Source organism: Ochotona princeps, chromosome 2, assembly GCF_030435755.1.
Source record: "Ochotona princeps isolate mOchPri1 chromosome 2, mOchPri1.hap1, whole genome shotgun sequence".
NCBI classification, from domain to species: domain Eukaryota; kingdom Metazoa; phylum Chordata; class Mammalia; order Lagomorpha; family Ochotonidae; genus Ochotona; species Ochotona princeps.
In genome coordinates, this window is record NC_080833.1 from 3,039,862 (window position 1) to 3,065,973 (window position 26,112).

The 26,112-nt window shown below is 57.6% G+C and overlaps 1 protein-coding gene across 1 annotated transcript in view; it reads right to left on the reverse strand.

Moving 5' to 3' along the window:
* ACOT7 (acyl-CoA thioesterase 7) overlaps nt 1-25,262 on the reverse strand; it is a 92,585-nt gene extending 67,323 nt beyond the window's left edge. The window contains exon 1 of the mRNA XM_004596086.2: nt 24,873-25,262. Coding sequence (XP_004596143.2) covers nt 24,873-25,036 — 164 coding nt within the window. The 5' untranslated portion in view covers nt 25,037-25,262. The remainder of the gene's footprint in view (nt 1-24,872) is intronic.
* Between the last annotated feature and the right edge of the window lie 850 nt (nt 25,263-26,112).

Below are 26,112 nucleotides of genomic sequence, written 5' to 3' on the forward strand. Positions count from 1 at the left end.
CCAGGTAACCACCTGGCTTGTGAACTTGGCCTTCATCGGCCTTGGGCCCAGACATGTGTGATGGACAGCAAGTGAAGGCCTGTGGTGCCCTGCAGCCTAGCACGGGGCCAGGACCAGCACCAGGTCTGGCATCTCCCAACTGCTGTCAAAGTAGCTCAAAGATTGCACCGGGTACAGCCTGGGAGCATGCCCAGCTCCGGCTCCTACCAGGTGGGCGACCAGGTAAACAGCCCTGGCCATCTGCTTGCCTCTAAAGTGGGCATCGTACCAGCACCACCTCAGTGCACTGCAGGGAAGACGGAACCCGTGAAGGGCAGATGGCAGTACTGCCGCGGTGGCACAACACACAGCTGGCAGCACATCTACCCCCACCGTGAGACCCTGCAGGCCGGAAGCTCACAGGGCAGCCAGAGACACCATCTTCTACAGCGAGTGACCACTGACTTCCCATCCGCAGACAGCTGTCCACACCTGCTGAGACCTGGTCACGCAGCAGGCTCCCGGAGTCCCTGGGGACAGTTACAGACGGTACCTGGAGAACCCGGGGGCAGTCAGCACGGGGTGGCAGGAGCAGAGCACAGAGGGGAGCACCATGTGGTTCCTTAAGGTTTGTTTCAAACCACTCTGGTGTTCTTTTTTTTAAGATTTATTTTTATTACAAAGTCAGATATACACAGAGGAGAGAGACAGAGAGGAAGATCTTCCATCCAGTGATTCACTCCCCAAGTGAGCCGCAACGGGCCGGTACGCGCCGGTCCGAAGCCAGGAACCAGGAACCTCTTCCAGGTCTCCCACGCAGGTGCAGGGTCCCAAAGCTTTGGGCTGTCCTCGGCTGCCTTCCCAGGCCACAAGCAGGGATCTGGATGGGAAGTGGAGCTGCCAGGATTAGAACTGGCGCCCATATGGGATCCCGGCACGTTCAAGGCGAGGACTTTAGCTGCTAGGCCATGGCGCCGGGCCCCACTCTGGTGTTCTTAAAAACTGAGTTGATGGGACTACAAGGGTCTGTCTTTGGAGACACTTGTTGTTGCTTGGCTGCCCAGGTCGAGGTGAGCCTGCCCCGCCACCAGTGAGTTTTCACCCTGGCCCCTCCCAGCTCAGCAGAGCGAGGCAGAGTTTGACCCCAGGATGGGCCTCCCAAGCTGGAATGGGTCCTGGACACTCCCTCCAACCGGGCCAACTTCGCCTCCTGTGCCCACCTGCAGGGCGACTGGCCTGTCACTGATGCACTCGGAAGCCCTGTCTGCCCAGGCAGGAGCCCACGCAGGGGTTGGCCCGTGTCCAGTGCGACTGACCCCTGCCCTCCCCCAAGGCAGTGCTAGTACGAGGTCCCACCCACCTGAGGACAGGGGGTCTCCCTATGGGGGTCCCCTTGGCCAGCAGCCTCTTCCTAGGCCTGGGTGGCCCGGATGTCGTCTGTTTCTTGCCTTGCGCTGAGCAGCACCGAGGCAGCCCAGGACCAAGCAGCGCAGGATGGCTCAGCCCCTCGGGCTCCTATTACCCAGGAGGGAGAGCTGGGAAAAGCCCCTGGCTCCTGGCTTCAACCTGACCCAGCCCTAGATGGAAAATCCCTCTCTAACGCTTTCAAATGAAAGTAAATATTTTAAAAAATAAATCTTTTTTAAAAATAAATCATTAAAAAATAAAAGTGAGGGGCCCAGCAGCGTGGCCTAGTGGCTAAAGTCCTCGCCTTGAGCACGCCGGGATCCCATATGGGTGCTGGTTCTAATCCCAGCAGCTCCACTTCCCATCCTGCTCCCTGCTTGTGGCCTTGTAAAGCAGTCGAGGACGGCCCAAAGCCTTGGGACCCTGCACCCGTGTGGGAGACCTGGAGGAAGTTCCTGGCTCCTGGGTTTGGATCAGCACAGCACCAGCTGTTGCGCTCATTTGGGGAGTGAATCATCAGATGGAAGATCTTCCTGTTTGTCTCTCCTCCTCTCTGTATATCTGACTTTCCAATAAAAATAAATAAATCTCAAAAAACAAAAAATAAAAGTGAGGAGCTGGCTGTGCGCCTCAAGAGCCCCACACCATGGACACCAGACACCCTGCTATCCACGCAGGGTCCCAGCCCTCACTGCTGTCCTCAGGGGACTAATGCCAGGAACTGCTGGCCAGCCTGCCCTGGCCTGGTCACCTTCTCCTGTAGCTGGTCCTGCACCAAGCCCTGTCCTCTGTCCCCAGACCAACCGGCCAACCGGGAACAGTCAATCAAGGCCCACCTCGCCCAGAGGACCTGTAAGCTGCTCGGTTACTGTCTCAGGTCCCCCCTTTGCCACTCGCTTCCCTACTGTCCACCATCAAGCCAGCTTAAGGCCAGGCAGGTGTAACAGGAACAGGGTGGACTGGGGGACACACAGCTCCTCACTCAAACCTGAGAGTCCAGGATGCCTGAGCTGTAGGTTTTCAGAAAAACCCATACATTAAACTCAACGTGAATTCCCATGGCACTCGGGTCAGCTCAGGTGGCACCAACCTGACCCGTGGTCACCCACCCTGGGGCCATGGCAGCCCTACCTCCAACCCACGGCCTGAAGGCAAGGAGGCCACTGCTGCCCTTACCAGTGTGGCCCTGGACCTGTGGCCAGCAGTGGTCACAGCTACTGACTCACCATGGCCCAGCCCTCGCCTATGCCCGCCAGTCCTGCCCAAGTCAGAACCACATCTAGCCAGCCACCCACACCAGAACTACCCCGCTAACTCGAGCGAACACCACCATGCTGCTGGGGTCCCATCAGGTTGGACAGCAAGATGACAAGGTTTCTGACGTAGCAGAGTAAACACACTCCACAGAGCCACTCCCACCCTCGGGAACCTTCCCAGAGGAAGTGACGTCACCCTGACCAAGCCCTGGAAGGGAGCAGCAAGCAGGGTCAGCATAAGGGAGCAGCCCCCCAGGGCCAGGGGCTCATCCACAGTGGGAGGACAAGGCTGGAGCAGAGAGCTGAGCTCCTGGGAAAACCTCAACTCAGGGTCACGGATTGCGCAGGGGTGGGGAGGGGGCACCCACCTAGGGCCAGGCACCTTGCTGCAAAGAGTGACCTACGATGCAGGAATCCAGGCAGATCTGCTTTCCCTGCCAGGAAAGCACTGGAAGCCTTCATGGATCCAGAACTTTCTCTGCCTCATCTCCCACTGCCCTGCAGGGTTCCCAGCTGTACTTGCCAAAACACTGGTGTCTGCCAGGCACATGTGGCCCTTCCCACTGCCCAGCCTGCATCCATCTACCCCAGCAATGTCCGGAGGAAAGAAGTCACTGTGACCTCAGCAGGACTCCCACTGCCTGCCCATGTCCCGACCCCACAATTCACAGGCAGGAGTTGCCCCACATCACCACACGGGACTCAGAGCCATTTACGACGTAGAAGGCAGGCCAGCTCCTGGGTTCATCATAGGGGGACAAGGGAAATGAAGCCAGATGCGCAGGGCAGGATACTGGCCAACCCTGACCAAGAGGGAGGGCATTGTCAGAAGGGGAGGAGCCTCGCACAGGGCGATGGGTGCAGATGGCTGCACACCCGTCACAGCCTTCCACAAGTCCCCATCACTGTGACGGGTCAGCACTCGTCCCAGCAGGCTCTGCACAGGGCCTGGAGCCCAGAGGTGCTTCAGGAGACAGGTGCCAAGCAGGCAGAGCACACAGGCAGCCAGGAAGAGCCTGGGTCCCAGATAGCCTGCGTGTGGGCTGAACAGTGCCCCACCCGGGCACCTGGAGCAGAGCCTAAATGTGGAAATGGCTCTTGGCAGATGGAACCGACTGGGACGAGACGGAGAGGGTGGGCCCCGACCTAACGCCCTATAAGGACAGGGGACTCTGCATGTGGCCCTGGAGGCAGCCGCACAGCAAGGGACAAGGCTACAAGCTGAGAACTCCACAGGGACGGGGGCCAGAGAGCAGGGGTACACCCCAGTCTCCTAACTGTGGAGGCAGCACCTCCTGCACACTCCGACCTCACACTTCCGGCTTCCAGACTGTGAGAACAAAAGTTCCCATCATCTTCTCCCCCTAAATATTTATTTTTATTTAAAAGGCAGAGTTGGGCCTGGCACGATGACTCAATGGCCAAATTCTCCCCTTGCAACCAGTAGGATTCCACATGGACACCACTGTGTGTTCCGGCTACTCCACTTCCCACTCAGCTCCCTGCCTGTGGCCTGGGAAAGCAGTAGAAGATGGCCCAAAGCCTTGGGACCCTGTAACCGCGTGGGACACCTGGCTCCTGGCTTCAGATCAACCCAGCTCCCGCCATTCAACCCACTTCAGGAGTGAACCAGCAGTTGAAAGATCTTTGTCTCTCCTTTTCTCTGTAGCTCTGCCTTTCCAATAAAATTTAAATTAAAAAAAAAAAAAAGGCAGAGTTACAGAGAGACACAGAGACAGAGAGAGATCTTCCATCCACTGGTTCACTTCCCAAATGGCCACAACACCCAAAGCTGAGCCAAGCTGAAACCAGGAGTCTCTTCCAAGTCTCCCACGTGCTCGCAGCGTCCCAACAGCCGAGACACAAACCAGTGCCCACAAGGGACGCTGGCACTACAGAGGGAGGACTCCTATGCCAAAGTGCTGGCCCAGTTCCCACTGATTTTTAAGCCACCTGACTTGTGGTCATTTGTTGTCCTGCCCCAGCAAGCTCACAGGTTCTTGCGCAGGGGCCTCGTCTCTTTTTGCTCAGGCAGTGATGGGTGGCAAAGCAGTAGCCGTGGTGGCTCAGGCCCCAGCACAGTGACTGTGGTGGCTGCCCTGGGCTAGGGTTAGGTCTGCCTGCCCTGCCCTCAGCCAGAATCTCTGATTCTGACCCCAAAACTGCAGTGCTAATGTGGAGGAGACGTGTGCCTGGTCACTATGGTGGCACATAAACACGGAGGACTTCCCGCAGCACGAAGGGAGGCATGCAACTGACAGTGTCCTCTCAGAGGTCTGGCCTGAACTCCCAAAGAGGCTGAGCCACTGTGCCCATGCCAGCACCCCCAGGCAGCCGGCACGAAGGCCGCCTCAGGGAGCCAGCAGCCCTGGGCTTTTCCCACTGGAAGCACGCCTTAAACCAGGGAAGGCAATGCACTTGTGCCAACCTCCATGCAGAACTTCAGGGGCAGTGGCAGGCCAGGGATGGCAGTGAGGGCCATGCCACAGGCTTCCTTCAGGACCCCGGCAGGGGCAGGGGCCCTCCCCTTCCTGTGGGAGACTCTGCCCATCCTCTTCAATGTGCGAGAAGGTTCTGACAACAGTCTTGTAACCTCCAGGACCCACGCTACCTTCCCCAGGAGAGGAAGGTGAGGAGGGGGTGGGAGAACGGGCCTCGCAGGCTGCCCGCGTGGCTACACAGCAGGACCCAACAGTCCCAAGGCCCAGCTCTCCAGGGCTCAGGCCAGGGAAGCACAGCAGCCAACAAACCCAGCGGGGAACAAAAGGGCGGGAGGTTAGAGAGTGGCTATCGCTTCCCATGGGGGGATATCTGGCCAGCAGCCCAGCAGGTCACCAGGCGGCTGGGCTTCCTGTCTGGGCTCCCTGGTCATGATGCCAGTCAACCCGCTGGCCACAGGAGCCACTCTCCCTCTCCACACCCCCTCCTCTGCACAGGTCCCTCAGACGTGCGTTCCCTGTGGCCCCAGGTAGCCTAGACAAGGCCACAACCGGCAGTACCCGCTCAGCTGCGACAAGCCATCATGGCTGTTGCGACCTCCCAGACCCAGAGCAAGGCGGGTGTGTGTGCACGGGCCATGGGCAGTGTCAGCATCACGCAGCCCCTCATCCCTCCCAGAGGTCAGCCCTACCCAGGCCCACCCCAGCTCCCTGCAGGTCAAGTGTGGGGGAGCCTCCTGGATTTCCAGGCTGCCCAAGCTAAACAGGAAGAGGCTGCGTCACAAACACCAGTCGTCATAGGAACGCCATTTCATAAATAATTATAATGAGTAACTCTGCAAGCCCTTCCGGCCACCGTGCCAGGATATGGGGAGGGCCACAGCTGAGGGGCCTCTGTGAAGTCCCTGATGGGGCAGCCTGGACCCAACCAAGGCCAGGCCCCAGCTGGTCCTGTGGCCACCTTCCCAAAGCCCTGACAGGGAGGGCCAGATCCGAGCCTGCACCCAGATGAAGGAAGCAAGCAGCCAGAATCCATCCCAGTGCGGGCACTGGCGTCACCAGGAGGCCTGCAGCCCACATCAGAGCCCTGCTCCTGGTTGCAGCTTCCGGCTAACACACACCTTGGGAGGCAGCAAGCGACGGGGTCCCTGCCGCCCACACACAAGACCTGGGTTGAGCTCCTGCCCAGCCTGGCTGCTGAAGGCATCTGGGAAACCAACAGATGAGAGAGATCTTATTTGTCTCTGCTTCTTAAATAATTAAATAAATACGATTTGCTTAACTCCTAGGATCCACCTCCACATACCATGGGGCCATGAGCCGCCGGGACAGGCTGAGGGACGGGGTCTCCACTCTCGCCCGCCTCCCTCGGAGCTGCTGCTCGGTAATCCCCTCCGCCCCTACCAGAGCGTCTCAGCTCTTCCTGCCCCACGTGTCCACTTCCTGCTTCCTCACGCCACCTCCTGTCCCCGGCTGCTAGAGACAGTGTCCTACAGCCTCAGCGGGCCAGGGCGCGCACTGCACAGAGCAGACTATCAGGCAAGGCCACGGCCACATGAACACATGAATCCACCTGAGGGCTACAGGGGATGGGCAGCAACGTCCTGGCTCAGCTCCCAGGGCTCAGGCAAGCAGCATACACTCAGAGGCAAAAGGGGAAGTGCTGGACAGGGAGGGCTGAGAAGGTCCTCTTATCAACCAGCCACTCCTGTGCCCACGGCGCCCTTATCTTAAGGCTAGCTTCCCCTGCTCGCCTCAGCTGCCAGTCCTGGATGACTTCCTTATCTGGAGAGCCATTGTGGTAAATGCAGGACAGGAACGTCATTACTGAAAGTGCAAGTGTCGTTTCCCGTAAACACTCCCACCTGTAAGCACAGAGGAAGGACTCCACAAGCCTGGCTCCCCCAGAGATGCTGGGGCGCCCTGCCAAGCACCTGGAGAGGAAATCGGGGGCCCAGAACAGCATAGGCCCCACATCTCAGCAGTGAAGCCCGGGGCTGTGGCTCCCCAAACACCTTCCCCACCCACGCCTAAAGGTGACAGCCACCCAGGATGCTGGCCTCTGGGCTCCCCACCTGACCCAGAGCAGGAACGACCCCACTGGCTGGGGTGCCCACAAGGCACTCCATAGCATTTCAGCACCAGGTACTGTGCCAGACCTAGGGCCATGAACCACACATGTGTGTCAACCCAAATGTGATCAAGTACCAGGACAGAGGGGTAGGTAAAGGCCCCGGCCTGCCCAGCCCTGAACTCCGGCCTTCCTGGGTCTTCCTACACCTGACTGGCAGGCAGGGCCAGGGCAGGCCCCCGCTCCTCCACTGACCACGTCACAAACCAGGCAGGGCCAAAAGCAGTGCTCCCACACCACTCAGGTCCCAGGTGGAGAAGCACATTCCGCTGCCCTCCGCTGAGACCAAGGCCTGCATGTGGTCTGACCAAGTCCACCAGTCACATGTGGGTTAGAGGAAGGTCCCCAAGGCCACATGTCTGGAGGTCCCCGTTCCTCTGACCTGGGGACACAGACCCGGTACACCATCGCCACCCCTGACAATCCACAGTCTTTCTTGGCCTTGACTCACTGCTTGGCCCTCCCGAGCCAGGCCTCACTGCCGCTGTGCCTCCTGAAGACTCCCAGGGACAAGCCTCGCTGCAGTACCAGCATGGCACCTCCAGGTCCCCACTGGTCCTGGATAAAGGCTGAAGTGCCAGCCTGGGCCCCTGATCCTGCACCCTCTGGACTCGGCTCCATCCTTTAGGCAGGCATTCCCACCTCCCTCAGCAACCTGGCTCCCCCTCCACCAGGCCCTGGGCATACCACCCGCATACAACACTGGCCCAAGATGCCCATAGCGCTCCACAGAGACAGGCCTCACGAATAAACAGTCCTGAGTCCAACCACTGTGGGCCACTGCTTTCCACCTCTGACCCAACCAGCCACTACTTGCATGGGGCACCCGATCTCCACAAGTAGAGACAAAGAAAGCGTGGGGTTTGATCTGACAGGGCAAGAACCCTGAACCTGTCAGGGAGAAGCCAGTCACAGGGCACATGTGATGCACTGCACTGACCACATCATGTATAGAACAGGAAGCCCAAGGAGACAGACAGCAGGCAACGGCCCAGCAATCTATGTACCTGTGAAGTCCCCCTCCCCGTCCCACACCGAGTACTGACCACATCATGTCTAGAACAGGAAGCCCAAGGAGACAGACAGCAGGCAACGGCCCAGCAATCTATGTACCTGTGAAGTCCCCCTCCCCGTCCCACACCGAGTACTGACCACATCATGTCTAGAACAGGAAGCCCAAGGAGACAGACAGCAGGCAACGGCCCAGCAATCTATGTACCTGTGAAGTCCCCCTCCCCGTCCCACACCGAGTGCCTGGGTTCAATACCTGTCTTTGCCTCACGTCCTTGGGAGGCCCATTACCCACATGGGAGGCCTGGATCGCATCCCCGGGGACCCTGCAGCCTGGCCACTGCAGAAGTAATCGGCAGATGACAGCCATGTGTGTGTACACCTCCTGATGAACTGCAGGGGGCAGTTTTGGGGTGTAGTGAAGTTACACTATTGCTTACAATATTGGCATCCCATATGGGGTGCCAGTTTGAGTCCCAGCGGCTCCACTTTCAATGCAGCTCCCTGCTAGTGCACCTGAGCAAGCAGTGCCCGATGCTTGGGTCCCTGTTCTCCATGTGGAAGACCAGGTGGAGTTCTGGACTCCTGACTGGCTGCACCAGCCTGGCCACTGTGGCCATTTGGGAAGTGAACCAGCACTGAAAGATCCTTCCTCTTCCTGTCACTTTACATTTCAAATGAGTAAATAATACATCTTTAGACTCCATTCAGGATCCCACATGGGTGGCAGGGGGCCGTCTTCGCTGCTTGCCTAAGTGTACTGGCAGGGAACTGGACGGGAGGTGGAATGAGCATCTAATGTAAGAGACCAGCAGCACAGGCCATGGGCCACCTTCTGCACCACAACACAGAAGGTGTTAATAAATGGTAATAAATCCTGGAAATAAAGAAAGGAAAAGGGGGAGGGAGGGAGGGAGACAGGCAGAAAGGTGGGAGAAAGGAAAAGAGAAAGAAAAAAAATTTTAAATCAACTATGAAGAGAAAGCAGACGTACAGGTGCCAGGGTAGCAGTGACCCCAATGGGAGGTGCAGGTTCATTCTGGGGCTGCTCGTCCTAGCAAACCCACGGGACGGAGCCACGTCAGCCCACAGACTGCTGTGGCCGGCTGGGCTGTGGGAGTAACCTCACAATGAAGCTATTACAATTAACAACCAGAGGCCAGAAACTCCGGGGAGAGAAGCAGGCTCCTTGCCAGAGGAAAGAGGCCGTGCGGGCAGTGCCCAGCCCAGGCCCTCAGACTCCCTAACCCTTGCCCCAGAAAGGCACTCTGGATTTCTAAAGCCAAACACACACCGTTGGGTACAGAGGCCAGCACCACTTCCGGGAGGAGATTCAAGAAACAAACGAAGGTGCCTACTTTCCTGGGAGAGGTGGGTCACCATTTTCGGCAATGTCTGAGGCTAAAAACCTAAAAGGAGGGACCCTAGGCTGTGGAAGAGGTGGAGAGGCAGCCAGTGCTCCAGGGAAGGGCCAGCCCAGGCCACCAGGCTCCAATGTTCCTCACCCTAAACTCACCCGGCTACCAGCTGCCAGGAAGGGCAGGGCCTGTCGCCAGCCCTTCTACGTCTCAGAGCTCAGCCAAAAGAAAACAAATAGCCTAATTTGCTAACAGCAGTAAGATGTTGACAATCCACAGAGAAAGATAAGATGGTTGCAGAGAGGCACCGCAGAGTGCAGGACAACCCGCTCAGGGCAGCGTGGTGACGAGCCAGCCAAGCTCCTGCTCGTGAGAACAACATCCCATTTGCATGAAGTTCAAGTTGAAGTCCAGGCACCAACCCAGCTCCCTGCTAAAGCACCAAGGCTTGGGGGGCCGCGCCACCCAGATGGAGTTCCAAGCTCTTGGCTTTGGGACCAGTCCCAGCTGCTCAGTCACCCTGAGATGGAAGCTCTGCCTCTCTCTCTGTAATTCCACCTTTCAAATAAACATTTTTTTAAAATGCTCAACACCAGGAGACATCAGGAAACCACAAATTCCTCTCCATATCCATCAAAATGGCAACATGTAGAAGCCTGTATCAAGTGTGGACGAAGGCGCTGCAGAGCGGACTCCTCAGCCGTCCACAGAGTGGCACAGCTGCTTCGGACACAGCCTGACTGCCCCAAACAGGTGAGCACACACCTGCCACTAATACAACCACCAGGTTCCTGACTTTTTCCCATAAAAGCACACGTCCCCACAAAGATGTGACAATTAGGGTGGTTTCCCATGGCTAACCCAGCACTGGAAGCATGGGCTCCGGCCACCAGCTCTGCACCCATGTGGCCCAGGTCCTGAGGGAGTCACAAGGAGTGCCCCCTGACTCCGAAGCCCAGGTGTATGCCCACAGGGGCGGCAGGGGCCCTCACCACCCAGAACACTGGTCCAGAGTGATCCCAGCACAGCCTCACAGGCAGGACGCGCCCCTGAGTCATCGTCTGAATGTCACTGTGTATGGTGAGCCACGGAAGGCCGCAGCCCCCACCACACAGGGGCCCCGGGGCCAGGGGCCTGCCCTGCACACAAAACAGCAGTGCTGCCAGTACTATCTGCAGGCCACAGCGGCAGTCGCCTCCACCTAGCCCAGGGACAGGACCTGCAATCCTAAGTCAGCCACCACCCCTCTGGGGCACACACCTGCAGTGCTGAGCAACCCGACTCGGCCAAGCAGCTGCAGGAAACGGCCAAGGGTATGCTCGGAGCACGAGCCAGCGGGACAAGCCTCCGGGCTGCCCAGTCACATGCCTGACATCTCCCTTCAACTCTGAGGAAGACAGAGAATGAAGAGACAAACCAGCGGCTGGGAGAGAATATTTACACGACAGATAAACAACAGAACTGTGTCCAAAATACGCAAAGAACTCAAGGAGAAGGAATGCAAAGGGCCAGGAGGACCAGCGCTGTCGTCCAGTTCACCACTTTGACACTTGCAGCCCATATCAGAGTGCAAGTTCAAGTCCCAGAAGGTACACTTCCAGCCCAGCTCCCTGCTAGTGCACCTGAGAAAGCAGTGGGAGATGGCCCCTGCACCCAGGGGGGACGCCTCGCTGGCATTCCTGCTCCGGCTTCAGCCTGGCCGTTGGAGCAATGTAGGGAGTGCACAGGGGGTGGGAAACCTCCTCACTCTTCCCTTATCTTTCAAATAATAAACCTTAAAAACAAAATTAAATAAATAGAAATGAGTCAAAAACTTGAAGAAACACCTCATGAAAGAAAATACAGAGTCGGCAAATCAGCATGTGCCAAGATGCTCCATGTCCTGCGTTGTCAGGGAGCTGTGCGGTACAGCAGCACAGAACTACGCCCCTGCCAGCACGGCCCGCACCCCGACACACCCCTGCCAGCACGGCCCGCACCCAGACACACCCCTGCCAGCACGGCCCGCATCCCGACACACCCCTGCCAGCATGGCCCGCTCCCCGACCCCACACCCCGACACACACCTGCCAGCACCCCAACCCCGCACCCCGACACATACCTGCCAGCACCCCAACCCCGCACCCTGACACATACCTGCCAGCACCCCGACCCTGCACCCTGACACACACCTGCCAGCACCCCGACCCTGCACCCCGACACACACCTGCCAGCACGGCCCCCATCCCGACCCCGCACCCCGACCCCGCACCCCTGCCAGCACGGCCCCCACCCCAACCCTGCACCCCGACCCCGCACCCCTGCCAGCACGGCCCGCACCCCGACATGCACGGAGCAGCACAAATCCCCACTAATCACTTTGGAAGGCAGCTGGCACTTTTCTACAAAGCTACACATTCCCTTCAAATAATTCTATTCTATTTTTTAAAGACTTATTTATTTTTATTGCAAAGTCAGATACACAGAGAGGATGAAAGGCAGAGGAAAAGCCTCTTCCGGGTCTCCCACACGGGTGCAGAGTCCCCAAGCTTTGGGCCGACCTTGACTGCTTTCTCAGGCCACAGGCAGGGAGCTGGATGGGAAGCGGAGGTGCCGGGATTAGAACCAGCGCCCATATGGGATCCTGTGGTGGGCCCTTAATTCTATTCTATTTTTAAAACTAATTTATGGGCTCGGCAGCGTGGCCTGGTGGCTGAGGTCCTCGCCTTGATCCCATATGGCCGCTGGTTCTCATCCCGGCAGCTCCACTTCCTCTCTATCTCTCCTCCTCTCAGTTTATGTGACTTTGTAATAAAAATAAAATAAATCTTTAAAAAAAAAACTAATTTATTTATTTGAAAAGCAGTAACAAAAAAAAAAAAAGCAATTACAGAAAAGGGGAGAAACAGTGAGAGATCCTCCATCTATTGGTTCACTCCCCAAATGGCCACAACAGTCAAAGCTGAGCCAATCTGAAGCCAGGAGCCTGGATCTTCTTTCAAGTCTCCCATGTGGATACAGGGACACAAGAGCTTGGGCCATGTTTGACCTTTGCCCCAGGTGCATTAGCAGGAAGCTGCATCAGAACTGGAATAGCCTATATACAAACTGACACCCATATGGCATGCCGGCACCACAGACAGCAACTTTACCCACTACACCACAGCACCAACCCCAATTCTATTCTATAGTCTATTAAATATGCAAAAATATGTAGAAAAACTAGTCACTACACAGACGCGAACAAAGACAAAACCAAGGGGTCCTTCCTGCACTGAGGACGGCCACCAGTCGCAAGGCTGGGGCCACTCAGCACACCGCACCGAAGCAGCTCAACGGGAGGTGGAGGCAGCAGCCCGGCCGAGCAGGACAGCCACAGCCCGTCCCGTGGGGCAGGTGCTGCAAGGCGTTCTCCCAGGCGCTAATGGGCACCCTTACCTCACGACAGCAAGATTTTACTTCCCTCCAGACACCCTGCAAGGACAGCTATACAGGGAGAAAACGCAAATGCAGAGGCTACACCACTAATACAGACAGCACATTCCACACAAAAATCCCTGGATTTGGATCCTTGCCTCGCTCTCATATCCAGGGTCCTGCCAATATGCACCTTGGGTGGCTGCAAGTCACAGGCCAAGCACTGGGTCCCTACCGGCGGGCAGAGCTGCCAGCTCCTGGCTTTGCCCAGCCCACCCTGAGGCACTGCGGGCATTCAAGGACTGAGCCAGCAGATGGAACACACCCTCTGGCTCTCTCTTTTTCTCTCTCCCCTATTCAAGTAAACAAATAATTTTATTTAAAAATAGGGCCTGATATGATGACTCAATGGCTAAATCCTCACTCTGCAAGCGTCAGAAGCCCATATTACTGCTGGTTCATCTCCCAGCTGCTCCATTTCCCATCTAGTTCCCTGCTTATGGGAATAAACAAACTGGGTTTACCCACACTGTAGGACATCATCCAGCCCTAAAAAGGAATGAAACTGGGGCCAGCGCTGTAGTGTGGTAAGCTAAGCCTCCACCTGCAGCAGGGACATTCCCCATGGGCACCAGTTCAAGTCCCAGCTGCTCTGTTTCTCATCCAGCTCCGTTAACGTGCCCAGAAGCCATGGAAGATGCTCCCAAGTTCTGCACCCACATCAGAGACCCAGATGAAGCTCCAGGCTTCAGACCACCCCAGCTCTGGCAATTGCAGCCATTGGGGCAGTGGAACAGCAAGAAAGGACTGGAAGGTGCACAGCTCTGTGAGAGGTGAGCCAACATGGGAGGCAGCTCCACATCCAGTGCAGCAGCTCAGGCCCACCCGGGAGCCGACGCAGACACCAGCAGCTGGGCTTGGGTGCCAGCACAGCTGCTGGCTCCAGGTGCTTCCCAGATGCAACTCAAGCCCTGAGGTGTCCCTGCTCTCCCCGCCCAGCGCTGCCAGGCCCGCAGTCAGGAGCTACTGCCAGTGCCCTGGTCTCCAGTGAAGTTGAAGACCCCAGAGAGCACATCCCATCCGACTCCCAGCACCCTTCATCCACAGCAAACGATTTCCAACAAATCCTCAATCAGGCGGTCACAGGACGTGCTGCCCAGCAGGCACCTTGAGCTGGAGGAGGGAGTGGGCCCAGAATATTGCCAGTCATCCTACCTTCCCACAGTGCTGCTGCAGGGGCGGGCTGGCATCAGACTGGCCCTCGTTCCAACAGCCCAGCTGGATGCCCAGCATCTGACCCAGGCTGCCTGCCTCCCAGCAAGCTGGCCAAGGCAGAGTACACTGGCAAGCAGCTTCATCCTGTGGGCAACGGGCTCAGCAGAGCAGCTCTAGCGTCTATCAGGTGGGTTGGGTTGGGAGGGACTAGCCAAGCCCCACCGGGAGCTGTGTGCCACCGACTGTACTCCCGGCTACCTCTTTGTCTGCCCCGGGGAAAGCAGCAGGCAGGCAAGCTGGTTGCTCAGCTTCCGGAGCCCAGCGAGCACAGAACTTGTGACTCAACCTGGACTCACGGAGCTGGGCATCCTCAGAACAGAGAGCGGGAAATGGTCGATGGGCCATCTGGCTGTGGCCACAGGAATGCCATCCCCGGGTCCTCAGCACTGCACCCTGCGCAGCCTGCTTAGTTTCCTGGCAAGCAGAAGGTCCTCAGTCCGTGGCGCCCACGGCTGAGCCAGGAGGCTGCCAAGTGGCACAGAGGTCCTGGTCCAGCAAGAGCACAGTCTTGTTTCCCAGGACGGGTCTCCAGCGCCGCAGGTGCCGAGGGACAGGCAGACCACTGGGCATCTCCGTGCACGCCCAGGAGCCAGAAGCAGAAGCTGAGATCTAAGCACCTTCCCATCCCCCACAGAGGGAAACAAGCAAACACTTCTGGGGGCCGCCCAAATCCCCACCAAGCAGCTCCAAAGCCATCCCTCCAAAGCCAGCCCTGCGCCTGCGCCTTCTCCGCTTCTCCCTGCTCCCTCGGGCAGGCAGGGTGGGCTGCAGCACGCCCGACCCCACAGCTCAGCAGCTGTAACACAGTCCTCTCAAAGATCAAAGGTCCCGGCCTTGTGCAATGGCTAAATCCTTACCTTGCAGGCGCCAGCATCCCATACGGGCGCCAGTTCACGTCGCGGAGGCCCAGCTTCCCATCCAGCTTGTGATCTGAGACATCAGTGGAGGATGGCCCAAAGCCTTGGGACCCTGCACCCGCATGGGAGACCCGGCTGCAACAGCCAGACCTCAGCTCTGGCTGTTGCAGCCATTTGGAGAGTGAGTCAGCATGGAAGAGGTCTCTCTCTGCTTCGCTCTATAAATCTGATTCTGCCTTTCCAATGAAAATGACAGAGAGGCAGGTCTTCCATTTGCTTGTTCACCCCCAAGTGGCCACAACTGCCAGGGCTGAACTAGGCCAAGCCAGAAACCAGAAATTCCACCTGGATCTCAAGCTCTTGGCCCATCTTCCCCTGCTTTTCCCAGGCCGAACAGTCGAGACACATACAAACCAGCATTCACGTGAACTGCCAACGCTGCGGATGGCAGCCTCATTTGCTATGCCTCAACATCAGACCCTGCAAGTGCTGTGTTACCACCGGGCAAAAAAGAGGAAGGAGGGACAGTATGCTGCGTGGCACACAGACACACACACACACACACATACACACACACACCCCACTGAAGGGGAGTATGCTGCGTGGCACACAGACACACACACACACACACACACACACACACACACAAACCACTGAAGGGGCACACATACACACACACACCATTGGAAGGGAGTGTGTTGCAGGGCACGCAGACACACACACACACACACCCCCCACTGAAGGGGAGTATGCTGCGTGGCACACAGACACACACACACACACACACCCCACTGAAGGGGAGTATGCTGCGTGGCACACAGACACACACACACACACACACACACACACACACAGCACTGAAGGGGAGTGTGCTGCGGGGTGCGCAGACACACACACACACACACACACACACACACACAGCACTGAAGGGGAGTGTGCTGCGGGGTGCGCAGACATACACACACACACTGTGGCTCACTGGTCAGGCTCACATGCTATGAAAGGAACAACTGTGGTGAGCTGACCTGCTCACCAGGGGTCAGGGTGGGGGTGGGGCAGAAGTTTCAGAGGTGAAGGAAATAGCCTGCGTCACAACCCGGGGGCCACTGGACAAGTGAGCAGACACTGGACAAGTGAGCAGACACTGGACAAGTGAGCAGACTCCTCTTGGAAAGGCACAGCCACAGAAGAGCCCAAGACAGCGCCAGGCCTTCTATCCGACACACTGTCCACATGGCCACACAGCCTGGGTCAGCCCAGGACAGAGCCAGGAGCCTGGGACTCCTGCTACATCTCCACACGGACAGCAGGGGCCACCTTCTGCCGCCTTCCCAAGTGACTGGTCAGAAAATGGAAAAGGGACTGGAGCTGTGGCATAGCCAGCAAAGCCGCCACCTGTGGTGCCAGCATCCCATTAGGGCACTAGTTCAAGTCCCAGCTGTTCCACTTCCAGTCTAGCTCCCTTCTGGTGTGTCTGGGAAAGCACGATGGGCTGACCCAAGTTGTTAAACTCCTGGCTCCACGTGGGAGCCTGAGAGCCGTTCCTCGTCCCTGGCTTCAGAACGGCCCAACTCCAGCCACAGTGGCCATTTGGGGAATGAACCAGACAACAGAGTTCTCATCTCTCCCTCCAACTCTCTATAACTCTGCCTTACAAATAAATAGAACTTCAAAAAAGAAACAAACAAGGAGACCAGCGGGGCTCAGACTGGCCCTCTGATTTGGGATGCTGACACCACTGTGGCGGCTCAGCCAGCTGCACCAACAGGACCCCTCAAGGGTGCATATTTGCTGAAATTCATGGAACCATGCATTGACGAGGTGTGTCTGAATGTATGGACGTACGTTAGCACAACTGTTTTGAAAAAAGCAAACGACCACTGGGGGTGGCGCTGGTGCAGCGGGTCCCAGGGGTGGCGCTAACACCATCATCCCATAAGCTCACCAGTCTGAACCCGCGTTGCTCCACTTCAAATCCAGCTTCCTGTCACTGTAGAGCCCTATCACCCATGTGGGAGACCCGGACAGAGCGTCAGCGTGGGCTTGGCCCAGCTCTGGCAGTGACAACCTGTAGGGAAGTTAATCAGCAGATGGAAGATACCTCTTCCTTTCTCTGTAATTCTGCCTTTCAAACAAATAAATCTTCAAAAACACAAACTGCAACTTTCCATCTTTTTTAAAAACACGGGGGCAGTCATCTGGCCTAGCAGCTAGACACCTGCATTCTGAATCATCTCCTGCTCTGCTCCGGACACCAGCTTCCTGCCAAGGTAGCAGTCATGACCCACGTGACCAGCTCTCTGCCATTCACCTGGCAGAACTGGCCCAGCTCCTGGCCATGACGGGCCCAGCCCAACCACTGTGGGCAGCAGGGGGGTGATGGTGAACCGGAAGATGGGAGCTCTGTCTCTCAAATAAATAACGGCAGCTCTTTAATACCATGATCAAGGGATTACTGAATTCTATTAAACACCTACAATTTTGTTGCCTCTCTGCTATCGTGACATCGCATGTAGAACTCTACATTTGGGGGAAACCATATTTGTCCCTTCCATAGGACACGCCTTAGAGTGAGAGCGTACCCACAAGAGAGCAGGCCAGGGCAACCGTGTGGTCACCCTTGGCGGTGACCTGCGTGTCCCAAAGGGAAAAGCAACTTCTGGCCTGGTCAGTTGCGAGTGCCAGCTCCAGCTGAATCCACGCTGCTTGGCCCACATACGGGCATCCCCAGACACAGGCCCTGCGGGCCACAGAGTGTGAGTGTACATTTGGGCAGGCAGGCACAAAGTCAGTACGAAGATCGCTTCATGGAATGTTCGAGAAGACTACCTCTGACTATGGTTTCTATCAATCAGTCTGTTTTCAGTAATTTCACTATAAAGGCAAACACAAGGCCCCAGAGGAAGCAACTGCCACCCTGTTCCACTCTAACACCAAGCTTAGGGTTTTTTTTAAAGATAACTATTTTTATTAAAGATTTGTTTCTTTATTGCAAAGTCAGATATACAGAGAGGAGGAAAGAAAGGAAGATCTTCCATCCAATGATTCACTCCCCAAGTGAGCGCAACAGCCGGTGCTGTGCTGATCCAGAGCTAGGAGCTGGATGGGAGGTAGAGCTGCTGGGATTAGAACTGGTGCCCATATGGGATCCTGGCGCGTTCAAGGTGAGGACTTTAGCCGCTAGGCCACACCACCAGGCCCAAGACAGTTATTTTTTATTTTTGATGATTTCTTACATAGTTCACTAGGGTGCAAAAGGTCAAGGGCTGTGGAAGGTGGGTAAGACCATTGTTTCCACATTCTCTTTTTCTCCATCAGGGGAAGGGGAGAGATGAGCAAAGGGGCCACATGTCTCCCAAATGCCTCTGTACCCTGGGATGGAGGACAGCCACTCTATGCCATCCCAGGGTCCTAAATCTGGGACATGCTCTGAGGGTCCTGCTCAGGAGGTTTCGATATTCAACAGTTCTGAATTACTGCTGATCTCGCCACTCCAATCACGATGAAATCTCTCCAGAATGCACTGACTGACATAGTTTCCGTTAGAGTCTCAGATAGTTACTGCCAACACGTGGCTTGGGTAGTTGATGTACTTGTTCTGTCCTCCTTCCTCTGTTATGGCATCAGGTGTCCTCTGCAGGCTCCAGTGGACCGCCATATCCTCCATGTGCACCTGGATATGCTGTCCACTGCTCCATCTGAGCCACCGACCAGGCCCAGCTCTGACACATGCACTCCACAGTCAGACCACGGAACCTGCAATTCTCTCCATTGTTGGGGTTCTGAGTCCAGCAATTCAGTTGAGGGGATCCCCAAAGAAACTTCATCTGAGGTGATCCCAGACCTAATTCTTATGTATGCTTGCCAGTACAGGGTCCAGCACAGTTCACTGCCCCAATCAGCTTATCCACATGTTGGTGGTTGCAATTGCTAGGTCAGTTCTGCCTCCAACCCTGTCTTCTACACAAACCAATGGGTGTTGCAGCCCATCCCAATCCTGCCCACCACACACTCGACCCCCACGCAAACCAGTGGGAGCGGCAGCCTAGTCGGAACAACCCACAATAACCCCCACAAGGAACCCCCTCTGGTTCCTGTGCTTGCCAGTATGTACAGCGGACTGGTCCAGTCTGTCCCACATCCCATTAAGCTTTTATACATGTCAATGGGCATTGAAGCCTAATTCAACCCAACCAGCTCCACTGTCCAGTCCACACATGTGCCGGTGGATGCCACTCTCTGCCTAGCCATGCCTGCCCCCGTTCTGGTTCTCATGCTCACCAGTTGGAGTGGCAACCAGGAGGGAGGTGCCCACTGTTTCCCTACTGGGCTCCTTCCCACTGCCAGATCTTGCACTCTCCAGGTGGTTCTGCAGTTTAATTTGATAGAATTTGCGCCCCGTGCTAGCACCCACGAGCTGATGCTGTGGTAAAGCCCAACTAATCCACACCCACTCTGCCTTATGCATGCACCAGTAGGAACAGTCAGCCCAGCCTGGCTTTCCCCTGATCTAGCTCACATGAGGCCCACAGGTGTTGTAGCCCTGCCCAGCCTACTCCAATCCCAGCTCATGCTCACTAGTGGGAATGGTGGTCCAGCAGGGGAGCCCCATACAGCCCCCCTGTGGGGTTTGCCTTCTCCTCCTGAGGTCTCACATGTGCTGGTTGAGCACTGCAGCCAAGTCTGGCATGGCCACCTTACCTTGGCATTTGCCAGTGGGTGCTGTAGCCTGGCCCAGCCTGGCCCCACCCCAATTCTAGCTCATGCTTGTGGGAGCTACAGTCTAGCCTAGCCCATCCAGAGACCCCAGTCCCAGCCTTCACATGAACTGGCTTGTGCTGCGGCCCGACCCAGCCCAACCCACACTCCATTCTGGTGCTCAGATTTGCCAGCAAGTGATATGAACTGGCCCAGCCTTATTCACCCCAGACCTAAGCCAAATGTATGCCAAGGTGTCCCCTTAGTTCCCCAACAAGGCATGATCCCAGCCACAAATCCCGCACGTGCCAGTGGTTGCTCTAACCTAGCTTGGCATAGTCCTTCACCTGTCTTGGCCTTTGCCTTTGGATGCTGTAGTCTGGCCTGACCCAGCCTACCCCCAATCCCAATTCTCACTGGTGTGTGCTAGAAGCTGGTCCTGCTCAGTCTGCTCCCATCCCTGGCTCATGCAAACCAGCAGGTGTGACAGCCCAACCTGGCATGACCTGCACTCCAGCCTGGTTTCTGCAATTGCCAGTGAGCTAAGGTTTGTTCACCCTGTTCCGGTCTACCCCCTTCCAAAACCAATCCACACACTTGCCAATGAGTGGAACTACCTTCTCAGCCTGCCTAACCCCCAGGCCTGGACCACATGCTCACCAGCAGGAGCTATGACCCACTAGGGGAGTTTCCCAAGGGGTATGTGGGTCTAACTCTGTGGAAATACAAGTAGGCCCCCACTTGGCCCACTCCCAGACCCAGATCTCACACATGCCAGTGGAGCTAGACCCTTGCCTGGCATAGCCTGTCTCTCTATCCTGGCCTTTGTATGAGCTGGTGAATGTTGCAGCCCAGCCCACTCCACACCCTGTTTTAGGATGCACATGCGGGTGCTGCAACCTGGACCTGCCCACACTATTCTCGGTCCCTGTACCCATGAGAGTTGGCAGGTCCCATGGTCACACTTAGTTCAGCCCATCACTACCACAACACTTAAGCTAACCAGCAGGACTTCCTTCCACTTCCACAGGGTTAGACTAACATACCCCTTCACAGAATCTACCCCTGGACCTGGTTCTCTCGTCTGCTGGTTAGTGTCATGGCCCTGCCTAATGTGACTGATCCCATTCCTGCATGCAGTCAGTTACTGGGCTCTAGCCCTGCTAGACAGGTCCCCAGCCCTAGCTTTCCTGTGGGATGGTCTGTGGTGGTCAGTAATGTTCCATGCTAACAAGCCCATCCCAGGACTCCCATGTGGGCTGGTGCATCAGTCTGACCCATACAAATCTTCCAGTCTCTCCCCTCTAAACCACCAGGTCTCAGTCCTCTTGCTTACCCGCAAACACAGTAGCCCTGTCATTGGGAGTCCCTCAAGATTCATTCCTCACCTACACTTCAGGTGGCCTTATCCATGGATATCCCCAAATCCCACAGCTCATCACTGTGCAGTCAGTGGGTGAAGCCTGGCACCACTGGCACACTGGCTGCTTGAGCCAAGATGGCGCCGGCTGCTTTTAAGCAGTCAGGCTAGGCTATACCCCTGCCCCCACCAGCCAAAAGTAGCCAGTGAAGTGGAGAGACCCATTTGTATGCCCAGCCCACCAACTCCTGTTAACTGGCACATCCTCTGAGCACCAGGCAATTGTCAGGGCTCTGGTACAACAGAGCACAAGACTATTCATAACCCTGTAAACTTCCTGGTTCATATGTGTCTTAGAACAGGACATGGAAAAAAAACAAAAGGTCTCACAGATCGCAGATCTCCCACCCCCACTACAAGTGAAGGATCCCAAGGTTGTCTGCCTGTTAGCCAAGCCCCCTGCTCCTGACCCACCGGTAGTCCCCAGGAAGATCCTGCCCAACGCTCTATCCTGCATTCGGATTTCTTAATTCCCGTATGTACCACATTGCCCATAAGTCTTCATTTACATATAAATACAGAAAAATGAACACAATTACACATTCAGCTCCTGGGTATAGTCTTGGAACACCTGCATCCCACACTGGGATGGAAGTACCCGTGGCTCTGTTTTTCCTGTTCACGTGTACCTGCGGTGATGAGATGACACGCAAGCACCTGCCCCCACGTCAGAGATCTGGCTGGAGCTCCCTGGCTCCCGACCGACCCAGCTCCGCTCCTGCAGGGATCGGGGAGAGAACCAGCAGACAGAAGAGGAAATCTTTTGCTATCCTACTCTGTCCTTCAAATAAACATAACTAAACCTTAAGACAATTTCAGGACTGAGTAGCACGGCACTGTCATCTAGTGTCTGCCTCTGGTTCCTCTGCCCCCAGCCACGTTCCTGGTGCTCAGCTGGCAGTCGGTGACCCTGCAGGACGGGGCAGCCATGGGACATTCCTACCACCACGGGACAGCAGCGCTCTGCCAGACTGCACTAACAGACCACTTGTCACAGGCCCCACTTCCTCACCTTCCTTTCCATAAACACCCTCAAAGCCCTGGGGGTGGGGAGGAGACCACCCTTGGGGCAGAATGTAAAACTAAACCTATGGCAGTAAGTCTCCTTCAACCGCTTCCTGCCACCTCAGCCAGTCCAGCACCCAGGCCGGCCCTGGTCAGCTGCTCTAATCCCCCAGCCTGTCTTCCCATCTGTGCAGGGACAGAACTGGGCTGAAGCACCTCAGCTTCCATCCGACACCCTGTTTACTTCCTGTTGTCTTTATTATTTCATTTTGGAGGCAGAGACACACGTGACAGACAGGTAAGCAGACATCTTTCCGCCACCGCTCACTCCCCATGTGCCCACAGCAGCCAGGACTGGGCCAGGTTGAGCCAGGACCTCACAACTCAACCTGGGTGGGTCTCCCACCTGAGTAGCCATCACCTGCTTCCCGGACTGCGCCTTAGCAGGAAGCTGCACTGGAAGCAGAGCAGCCTGGATTCAAACCAGGTACTCCCAACGCAACACATGGGTATCCCAACCCTGGGCCAAACACCTGCCCCACAACTTGACACGCCAAAGAGGGAAAAAGTCCTTCACTAAGTACACATCACCATTAGTCAAAGTAAAACAAAGGAAAAAGGCTTTGCCGAGACTTCAAATGCTGTCCCACAAACTACATCTTCACACATTCTGCCCCAAGGAAGGAGTGAAGGCTGCACATTGGCCTCACCGTCCAAAGTCCTGTGAAGTCACCTCCACACGCCAGGTGGGGCACAGGTGTGCATCCTTGGAACACCCCAAAACAAGCACTGTTCTTTCTCTGACTCACAGCCGAGAACACTGAGTTCCAGGGAGACACCGAGAGGCGCCCAAAGCCTCAGCTGGGACCTGAACAAAGGTACTGCCCGCAGAAGCTCCCAGTGACTGACAGGGTGTGAGGTGTGCAAACCCTACTGCCCCGGACCTGCTGTGACTGAACACAGAGCCACCAGCCAGAAAACGGGGAGCGCAGCAAGGCCAACCCGTGTCTTCAGGTCACACAGCGGGCAGGGGACAGAGGTCCCCTAGCTGCGCAGCTGCCCACGCTTGGCCCTCCACTGCTTCAGGCTTCTTCTCCGTGCACAGCAGCCATCACCCTGTTAGAAGGACGGGGGTTGGACATCGCCTCCCTGCTGGACTGTGACCCCTCCAGGGCAGGACCTGACTGTTCCCAGGTCAGCTTCCTCTCAGGGCTCCTTGGCAGTGCCCAGTGAAGTCTTGTTAAATTCATGGGCCTGGCTGAGCTGGGCCAGGAGGCTCCACTTTCAAGGCAGGAGGTCGGCTCGGATGTTCTTAAAGGGCTCCCCACTCCGGTACCTCCACCTTGGGCAACCCTGGAATTTTTCTGGTTGAAGGCCACATGACCACAGCCCTCTTCCCAGCACCCTCACTCCCTGGACAGGTCCACTTTAGATAGGTGTCCGAACCCCAGGATCCCTGACCAAAGGACCAGGCGCAGCTCTGCAGGTGCAGCGCACAAGCCAGGCACACAGATGAGCTGACACAAGGGAGCTCCCAGAGCCATGTGGGAATCTGCTAGCCGCTGTCTGTGGCTGGGGGACAAAAACAAGACACAGACTATGCCCCACCCTGAAGAAGTGAACCCAAGCCCGGCCTTCCACAGTCAGATCTAGAATTTTCCTTGTTCCGGAGACTGGGCGTAAGTGCACTGCGTCTGGGGGTGTCTCTGTTGCCCCCACACAGCTCCAGGGTGGGGTGCCCTGCCCAATCAGCGGGGCACCAAGGCAGCTGGAAGTGAGTCCTGACCCCTGGCAACCGACCATGCCCAGGGCTCCCAGCCCAAGGCCATGTCACCTCTGCGACAGTCATTAGACCTGCCCAGGCCAACCGGGGTAGTCAACATTGACCTTGAGATCAAAGAAAGGGCCTGGACCCAGCCAGCCAGCCAACCAGGTGGGCTGGGGCAGGAGCTCCTTCTGCACGGCACTGCAGCGGCAGCCCTCAGGAAAGTGACTAGCCTCGGGTGGACACGCTGGGCCCCAAGGTCAGCGGCGCGCCCAGCCCTCCAGCGGCCAAGATCGTCCTCGCCCTCGTTAGCTCCTGGGGAGCGGCAACCTTGAGGCCGCGGCCCTTCCTCCAGCTTCCCGTGGCGCCCCTAGGGTGGGGGGCGCAGAGGGGACCCCTTTCTCCTATTGTGTGCGAAGCTCGGGGCGGTCCAGACGCAGCCTTGCCCTGCTTTAGGCCAACCAGCGCGTTATCTGCTCTCCATCTGCACACCTGCCCCCCCAAACCCGCCGCGGATGTGTGCGTGCGCCCCCTCCTTCCGCGGGCTGGGGCGGCGCCGGGTCTTCAGCCCAAGGCGCTACCCCGACTCTCTGCCGGGGTCCGAGGTGTCCGCGCCGCCCCTGTCGCGGCCCGGACTCCGCCCGCTTCCTCCCTCCAACGGCCGCCGCCCTTGGGATGCGCCGAGAGGTGATGGGAGGAGCCCCCGGGCCGCCCTCTCCCTCAGCATCCCGAGCGCGTCCCAGCCTCCGCAGGCCGAGGGCGGCCCGAGGAGGGAGCCCTCCCGAGCTGGGGCCTCGGCGGGCCGGGGGTCGTGGACCCTGCGGGCGGGCCCCGGGGACCACCCGGCGCCGCTGGCCGCGCGGGCCCGACTCGTACCGGCAGATCTGGATGGCGGACGGCGTCTCGGCGGCGGGGGCCGACATGCTGGCGGCGGCGGCGGCGGCGGGCGGCGGGAGCAGCGCGCAGGTGTCCACAAGGCCCGGCGCCGAATGAATGAGCCCGGGAGGCGCCATGGAGGGGGAGGGCGGAGGCGGAGCCATGGCGCCGGTGAGGCGGGGCCTGCGCGCCGGGGGCGAATCGGACGCGGCCTCCCCGCGCGGGCCCCGCCCCCGCGCAGGCCCCGCCCCCCGGGCCGCCAAGGCCGCGGCGGCCTCGCGTCGGCGTCGGCTTGTGGCGCCCGCGGCGGGGGCTTCCCCCGGCGTGCGGCTTCTAGAAGCTTCGGCGGCCGTTGGGCGCGGTCGGTCCGCGAGCTGCAGAGGCCGCGGCCGCCGAGGGGCCCGGGGCCTGAAGGGTGCGGGCGGCGGAGGCCCGGGTTGCGCAGTCCCGCGGAGGCTGTCGCTCGCCCCGGTGGCGGGCAAAGGCGGAGGGGCGTTCCCTGAGGGCCGGGCCGGCGGTTCGCTGTCCGCGCCCAGTGTTCCGCGGCCCGATAGAGGTCAACGCGGAAGGCCCGGCCACCGGCCCTCGGGTCTGGAGCCGCCCGCACCCCCGCCCCCATCGATAGCGCTGTCTAAAATCAGCCGGTGTCGTGGGGGGGGGGGGGGGCGGAAAAACCAAACAAAACCAAACCCTGAAGGTCGTTTTCAGGAACGGAGCCTTGTGGTCTTCGTCGGAAAGCACGCAGGCCCACCTGGGCTGCCACACAAAGCTTGGGGCCTCTCCGGCAAGTGTCCAGCTGGGGCACCCGGCTGCAGAGAGCAGGGAACAGCCGGGATTGGGGTCAGAGAACTCACCAGAAAACCTCAGACGGCAACCGAGGCCGGCTCTACCTGCTGAAATCCAGGCAGTTTGTTTTTGGAAGAGATAGCAATTCCCATGTGTCCTGTCTTTCCCCAAATGGCCAAGGGTGGAAGCCGGGCCAGGCCAAGGCCAGAAGCCTAGGAGTCCACCAGGGTCTCACACAGGGGGACATTTCCCGCTGCTTTCCCACCGTGGAGGACCGGCCTTAGCAGGGAGCTGGCCAGGACATGGAGCGGACCCTCTCAGTGCCCGTACAGCACAGGCGGTAGCCTGACGTGTGCCACAAAGCAAGCCTCTGGCTTTTTCCTCTGCGGTTGGCCGCCTTCCATATTTTCTACAATGAAAACAGACTTGTGCTCCGTAGCTAAAATAAAAAGAG